Source organism: Octopus bimaculoides, chromosome 6 (assembly GCF_001194135.2).
Source record: "Octopus bimaculoides isolate UCB-OBI-ISO-001 chromosome 6, ASM119413v2, whole genome shotgun sequence".
Taxonomy (NCBI): domain Eukaryota; kingdom Metazoa; phylum Mollusca; class Cephalopoda; order Octopoda; family Octopodidae; genus Octopus; species Octopus bimaculoides.
The window spans coordinates 9285517-9294230 of NC_068986.1; the positions used below are offsets into that span (position 1 = coordinate 9285517).

General features: G+C 33.8%; 1 protein-coding gene across 1 annotated transcript; it reads right to left on the reverse strand.

Moving 5' to 3' along the window:
* Positions 1-3: 3 nt before the first annotated feature.
* Positions 4-6013, reverse strand: LOC106873541 (heterogeneous nuclear ribonucleoproteins A2/B1; the record flags this gene model as incomplete). The annotated part of the gene is made up of 8 exons (XM_014920939.2): positions 5858-6013; positions 3906-4078; positions 3677-3797; positions 3260-3461; positions 1245-1373; positions 845-910; positions 505-582; positions 4-230 (listed from the first exon to the last, which is right to left on the reverse strand). Coding segments are annotated over exons 1-8 (1032 nt in total), but the record flags the coding sequence as incomplete, so codon positions are not given.
* Between the last annotated feature and the right edge of the window lie 2701 nt (positions 6014-8714).

An 8714-nucleotide genomic window follows, 5' to 3' on the forward strand; every position in this document is an offset into this window, starting at 1 on the left:
ATATCCACCGGGTCCTCCACCACCTCCACCTCCATAGCCACCGCCACCACCATATCCACCAGGCCCTCCGCCACCTCCACCAGGTCCATAGTTCCCACTGGGTCCTCCACCTCCACCATATCCACCCCCTCCATAACCGCCGCCACCACCAGGTCCTCCACCCCCTCCATAACCACCCCCACCAGGTCCTCCTCCACCACCACCACCATAACCGCTACCTCCGAAATTTCCTGTGGAAACAAAGTAAAAATCATAGCTTCAACGACATGTAACATACAAAACATCCTAAGAAATTTGTCAAACGGAACTAAGTCAAAATTTAAGGACGATAAAGCTTGAAAACCATTTTAAAGCAGAGGATTTAAAATAATGAGCAATTATTCCATGTCTAACAAAACAGTTTTACAAATCAAAAACAAAACAAAATCCACAATTGTCAATGATTTAGCAAATGCTTTTGTATTATGAGGGATAAAAAATATGAAAGGGTAGTTTTTAACGTACCATAACCACCTCCAGCACCAAAGTTGTCTCTTCCAAAGCCTCTACCAAATCCAGGAGACCACTCACCATCAGAGCCACCTAGAATGAGAACACCAAAATCCCTCGCTCAACACTGAATCGCATACAATAATGTTCAGATATAAAACATGCATCAAAATAACTCATTATTACAGCTACCCCTAAATTATAAAATTACTGAAGCATACATCACTAGTTCTCATTGGACATTATTTCCTAACTTAGAAAAAAAAAGTATTTGAAATAAAACGAATAAATAATTGGGCAGTAAAAGAGTCAACAACAGACTTTCAAGAATGGTTAAGTGCAATCACAAACCTACCTCTTCCACCCATACCACCTCTCATGGGGCCAGGACCGTCATTGCCACCTCGTCCACCTCGAGGACCTGCACAATAGAATTTACAATTTGAGGTACACAATTTAGCTCCCTCACTAAAACCATCTCCCCCATCCATAATCAATTTACAGAAATTCAAATTCATGCAAATAAGGACATCATTATGTATTTGGACAATACAGTCGTCGGAATATCCAGTCTACTAATATACTAACAAAACCCTATTGTTGTTGTTGTTGTTGCTACTATTTCATTGCATTTCAGCAACTCTATCGAACATTCATTGCATTTCACACTAACTCTACCAAACGGGAAGTAATGACTACCAAACTAAATATCAAACTAAAACCAGTTTTTTCAGAAAAGAAAGGGTCAGACTTACCTCCACTGCCGCCGCCGCCACCACCACCATAGCCAGGTCCACCACCCATTCTGCTATTGTTTATTTCAGAGCGAGACAGAGCCTTCTTCACTTCAATTTGCTTTCCATTTAAAGTCAAGTACTTTTTCACTGAAAATATATTACATACATACACACATAAGACATTAAATAGTGATGGCACACACAAATAGGAGGAGAGTGTTTAATCAGAGAACCTTTTCCCAATTTCCATCTTATTGCCAAACCCTACAATTACCAGAGTCATACAAAAGTCAGAGGTAGACAAGTCACAATACTTTTGTGATTCTCATATTTTGGCTTCAGCCTCCAAGCCTGTTGCAAAGTCATGTTGCTTTTTAAGTCTAAGTTTGCTTGCAGCTGCTTTTTAAATATATTTCAAATAAATCCTATCATTGATAATACAGTCTAACCATAGACATCACAGCAATATGTTGAAACACACATAAACATAACCAGATGCTCACATAAAGAGGGAAATCTAAAAACCTCTGATGCCCAATGTTGAACTCAGTGACATCAAAGTGTCTCGTTCCCATTTATATTTGATCACGGTCACAAAATGTCATCATCAAACTTATTGTCATCTGCTTCTGTAATCAGATTTTAACCATATGTCTCCATGGTACTATATCTAAGGCCAAGTTTTGCTTATATAATAGTAGCCAATTTCTACTCAATCTACCTTGCAATATTAAGGATTTCCCATTCATATCCATGTAAGTGACCAACAAAACCATTTGTATGCAATTACAGAAATTTTTCATTTCTCATATACACAAATGTCTGTCTTGCTTTTTAAAGATTGTTTCTCTTCACATCAGACCCTCAATTTTTCTGACTCAAAACTTCTTCCTCGCCGTGTAACACCCAACTTAAAACTGTCTTTCACTTTTCTGTCACCCTCTGGCATTGGTAATAGAATTGTTTCCAAACACTTTTGCTAACAAATCCGTGCCTTACACAGGCAAAAGAGATTTAGATGCATCAGCAAAATACATAGGTGCAGGTGTAGCCATGTGGTAAGAAGCTTGCCTCCCAACCACATGGTTCCAGGTTCAGTTCCACTGTGTGGCACCTTGGGCAAGTGTCTTCTACTATAGCCTCAGCCAACCAAAGCTTTGTGAGTGGATTTGGTAGATGGAAACTGAAAGAAGCCCATCGAATATGTGTTTGTCTCCCGACCATCGCTTGACAACAAATGCTGGTGTGTTTATGTCCCCATAACTTAGCGGTTTGGCGAAATAAGCTGACAGAATAAGTATTCAGCATACAAAGAATAAGTCCTTGGGGGTCGATTTCTTTGACTAAAGGCAGTGCTCCAGTCAACTGACTGAAACAAGTAAAAGAATAAAAGAAAAAAAAATACAGACATATCAGACACATTTCATAGCACAAATGAGTTGTGTAATTGGTTACATTTGTGTGTGATGTCATACATTGATATTTATCCACATTATATCACGACCCGACTCATAGCAACAAAACAAGCTTCCATAGACCAGGGACATGCAGTTTTCTTTCTGAAGACTGCAACTTATCTTTCAGGTAAATACAATAGACTCTAGAAAATTTATAAATAGACTGCTGCTTCTATTTGAAGGGAAATACAAAGGGGCTGTCGGGATTTGCACACAGCCGAATGGCTAAGAAGCTTGTTTTGCGATCACATGGTTTCAGGTTCAGTCCCAATGCACAGCACCTTTGGAGAGAGACTCCTATTATAGCCCCAGGTCAACCAATGCCTTGTTAGTGAATATAGAAAATGCCAGTCGTATATGTGACAACTGGTATTGGGTTTCTTGACATACCCAAACAAAAGAGACCAATTGAACAAGTCCTGGAGTTGGTTTGTCTGACTAAACCCATCAAGGCAGTGTCCCAACAGGGTCTACATTTATTTGTCCATACAAGTACATGTAAAACTTGTTTCACACCTAACTAGATGAGATTTTGTCTGTTAATCATGATACAATCAAGTTAGGATGAATACTCACAGACAAGTTTGTCCACAGTATCATAATCTTCAAAGGAAATGAAACCAAATCCTCTCTTCTTGCCAGTGGTTTTATCGGTAATCAAGTCAATGTTTGCTATTTTGCCATGGGGTTCAAAAAACTCCCGTAACTGATCATCTGTGATGTCTTCTTTAAGACCACCAACAAACATTTTCTTGACAGTAGCTTGAGATTCAGCATCCTGTAGGAGTAAAAATAAGAAAAAAATTCTTTTTATGAAAATGTCCTCAAAAGAAGGCACATCAGAACTATCTTAATTGTTTGCATAATGGATCATTATCAAATATTTTTATAATTTACTTAAATGACTTTGAAAACTGGACATGCCAACAATATACGTAAGTTCTAAATCGATAAAACACATTTCAATTCCATATTTGAACTTCACAAACTTACATCTCTCGGCATAGCACGCTTGGTCTCAACTTCACGGTTGTCCAAAGAATGTGGTCTATTCTTCTGAGCTTCATCAACTTCACTCACATTTTTGTAAGTAATGAAGCCAAACCCTCTAGACCTTAATTATAAAAAAATTAGAAAGAGTAAACAAATTGTAGATAGAAAAGTGAATTTTAAAAATAAGCAAAAATCTTCACATTTTAAAACTCAAATGAAAAATACAAACCATTTAGTATTGGGGTCTCTCATCACTACACAGTCAACAATATCACCCCATTTTGAGAAGTATTTCTTCAAACTTTCTTCATTGGTATCATAACTTAGACCGCCAATGAAAAGTTTCCTGAATTTCTCGGAATCAGGTCCATCATCGAAGTGTTTTCGTCCACGTCTGGGAAACTAAAAACAAAAATACCTCTTTAGTATATTGTAGAACTTAATCCAAAATTTATGTAAACATTTCAAATTTACACTGGAGACGTTTTTCTCTTCCCATTCCCCCCATACGCGCATGGTGCAGTTTTGTTCAACAATAGCTTTTCATGAAGTAGCAGTTGCCACACCTAGACTACTTAAGACCCTGAAGAAAAATTACTATATCTCTCCTATATTTAATTACTTGGGAGGGTGGGGGTCGGGATTTTTTCCGGTCAATCATCATTTAAAGTCCGTTTTCAAATCGAAATTAAATTTTAGTTAATCATTTATACCGAATAATTTAAATGTCAAACATTATTTTACACTGAAAAATAATCTTTAGTTTTAAGAATAATTTTGAAATTAGCGAGGTATGCAGAATTGAATATTCCCGTATACCTTTACTTTCGCAATTTTGCCATCTTTTAACTTCTACAAATAATTACAAATTACTGGTATTTCTTTCAAAAATTCATTTGAAAAATCTTTCCCTTTCAAATCATTTAAAAAGTGAATAAAATTTATCACAAACATTTTTATATTTAACATTCAAAATAGAATTGATGAGATAAAAATAATCTTACAAGTAAAATAAAAGCAGCAGTTACGGTTTGAGTGTGAATTACGTTGTTTAAAAGGAAACGTGCGCCAACCAACACTGACCCACTATCATTACTATTACTACTATTATTACCATTAACATTATATTATTAATATAGAAACGGCTTTAGCTCCTGCTATTTACTTATATAGATATTTTATTTTTATTTTCCGGCGATGATTTTTCTTAAATCACAAAAATAGAGACATATTTAACAATTATAGACTTTCAAAATCAAGGAAAGTGAATATTCCATTATCTAAGCCGGCCAAATCTTATGAATTAATGGCAAGTCTAGTTGCCGACAAACTCTCATTGTGTCCATGACAATTCAAATACAAATAAATAAAAAAAATTGGAAAAAAACTTTCATTTTCCTTCGCGAAGAAATAATTGAAATATTTAAGAAGAAATACTAACTTCCCGGTTACGCCATCAGACAACATGGCGAACATTGATGATTTAATAATGTCTCGTTTAAAAAATATAGATATATCAGTAGGCAACAATAATTTAGGTAATTTCTAATTAAAATAAATAACGAAATTTGATAGAATTAATAACGTCATTTTTTTTTGTCTAAATTAAAAGCACCTGAGTTGCCGGCTTATTGAAGATTATAGATTTTTTTCATACAAAGACGTTATAATTTTACTTATAATTTTGTGAAACAAATATACCTATACTTAATTTTTGTTTTAAATCTCATTTAAAAAATATAAATAAAAATTTTTATAGTTTTCGACTGATTTTTATTCTCCCTCGCACTGAGCGAGAGAAAGATAAAGGGATTCTGAGTAAAAAAAAAAAAAAAAAAAAAAAACTATCGAAGGGAACAGAAAAATTATTTTGCTCTCATATCTCAATATATACATATATTACCAAATAAGTTTCCAACATTAATTAATTAAGAACTATTATTTTTTTTGTTTCATTCCGTCTTTTTTTTGAAGATGTTTGATTTAATTCGATTCAATTTCCTTAAATTTACCGGAGGGGGGGAGAAGAAAAACCGTTGAAGAACATATAGAGCTAAATTTAATAGAGGGACCCGAGAATATTTATTAGATATGTTACAGCAAAACAGTTTTGTACGAAATATATCAGAAAAACAATTAAATTCATAAAAGAGTTAAAATATAATTAGAAAAATGTCTCACCTTCCTTTGAGAAGGAGGCGAATAATCTCCTTCCATTGTAACAACTGGGAAGACAGGGTTTGAAGTTGACCAATCAGAGAACTGATAGAACACCCTCTACTGGCAAACTAGAAATATATAGACCTAACTAAGGGGAATAACTCAGTAAATGTAACCGTTTTAGCTTTGTGTCAAAGACGGAAAATTTCAAATATATAAAAATTATGTCGATGTAGTTTTATAATAATGTGTTAAATTCTATTATGTTTTATTGTAAATAATTAAATAGGGTTGAAAAGCAATGCCGTTGATGGATAGTGAAAGTGTAAAATAAAAGTTTATATATCCTTTCCGGTTTATTTATCCTAATTAAAAGCCACGCGGTAACTGAAAGATGATTCTACGTCGTAGTTATTAGTCCCCTCATCACAAATTAATCAAACGTTTCTGAAATGATTTTCGAAATCAATCTCTCATAACTGATTGAATTATGTAAAAACTAATATATTAGTCGCCTACTAATACAACATATTTCTATTTAATGGCTAAAATGAAAGTCAATCCGCAATGTATCAACCTAATAACCGCAATAAATATTTTATAATGTGACAAAGTGGATAATATTTGTATCCCTCAGATAATACGTCGTAATATCAATTCTATTATGAAGGGTGGCTAGGATAACAAGGGAAATAAAGTGAAAGTAGATCTATGACATCAATTATTCAAACAATGTTGAAAAAGTGTCATGTTTCGAATGGAAACCATATTTTTGTTATTCTAATTTTTATTTACGCATACTGTCAAGATTATAATACAATCTAATATTTTATTTATTTATTTTGTATTGAAATCTATATTCAAAATCGTATTTTTTTATCCTTAAATGTACCTACATCCTGAAACATATTTAAGCGGTTAAAAATTTGTGTGTATGAAAGCGAATGAGGTTTGAAATACAATTTAAAACTCGTAATGTTTAAAATTATTTTAATACGCTATTTATTGGAGTGTCTTGTTAAGTAATTCTATCATTTATCTTTACCTCAAAAACAAATATTTTTATTAGGTTAAAACGATAAATAATACAACCTATCCTTTAATTCAATTTATTAATATGTTTATATAGGATGAGTTATATATAATTCATTTAATTTCATGCGGAAAAGTTCCTTAGAATAATTAAGCCAAAAATTAATTATGATTAATTTTGAAATTAATTATTCCGATATTACGAATTTAATTATCATTCAATCCCCACGTGTTGAATTAAAGTTTAAAAAATACAGAAAACCATGTCAATTAAACTAGCATTCGATTTCCAGTTTTGTCCTTTTTTCAATTCACTTGCGTTAGTTAACACCTGGGGTCATTCAGATCGATAATAAATTAATGACTGTTGAGGTTATGAAGCGGTATCATAGAGAACATTACTAACTGGAATTATTGGTAATGGTCGTTTGCACTGCAACTGAATCCAGATTTGAAAAGGCCAATTACCACAGCCCAGGCTATAATGTATGTGGCAGTTGACGAAGCAAGGGTACGAGTTAATACAGTGCAGTGTTAGAGAAATACCTGGTCAAGAGTAAACCACTATTTCTGACATTCATTGACTCAGAGAAAGCATCTAATACTCTGTAATTTGGAGCTCACTCAAGAAACTAGCTGTTGATGAATGTCTTGTGAGGGCTGTACAAACTATATATGCTGTAAAGTGAGAGTCAACAGCAACTTCAGGGATGAACATAGAAGCTCATCAAAGTTCCTCAATTCTCTCCTATTTAGCATAGTCCTGTAGACCATCACAAAGGAGTTTAAGACTGGCTGTCCATGAAAACATCTATATACTGATGGTGTAGTTCTCAGAGTTGAATTGATAGGGAATAAGAGAAGAAATTCCAGTCATGGAAGCTAAATCTAGAATCAAGAGATCTAAAAGTAAACTTAAAAAAGACTAAGGTTTTAGTAAGCAAAATAGAAGACAAAATTCTGGCATCTACAGGGAAAATAGCTTTGCTTCATGTAGAGAAAAGAGGTAGATATAAACATCTTATGTTGTACTCAATATAAGCTAGAGACATAAATGATGTAGGGGAATCACAGGCAGACAAACAGGAAAGGTAAGCTTCTTATGTGACAAATGTACTGAAGCAGTTTATACTATGAGTGCACTGAATATAAATTCTCAAAGATACCTGAACGGCTCACTAGAAGAGGTCAGTAGCTTTTATTACATATGAGATGTAATTATCCGAGGATGTTATTGCTCTGAAAGTATAATAACCAGGGTAAGAACAGGTTGAAAAGGTTCAGGTAGCTGTTGCTAATGCTAGTAACAAAGGTCTTGGCCTATAAAGTAAAGGGCAGACTATATATTTGTGTTAGACCTACAATGCTGTACGATAGTAAGACATGGGCCTTGAATGTAAAGGACTTGAGAGGATTGAAAAGAAATGAAGAAAGCATGCTCCAATAGATGTGCAATGTATAGTGTGTATGAAAAACATAGTACAAATGTGCTGAGAGAAAAACTTGACATAAGAGAAATCAGATGTAGTGTTCAAGAAAGAGGACAGTGCTGAATGAATGAATATGTGATGCATATGGATGAAAATAGTTGTATGGGGAAGTGCTGATAACTTAATGAGGATGGAACTTGTAGAAAAGGAAGATATGGGACAAAGTAATGAAGGCTGATATCAGGTGAATCTTATGGAAGAGATGACAAATAACTGGGGTTACAGGTAATATGCAGGTCTTAAGCAGACCCACTCACCTCAATGAAATTTAGATTTTGGAAGCACAATATATATATATATATATATATATATATATATATAAATATATATATATATATACATATATATATATATAT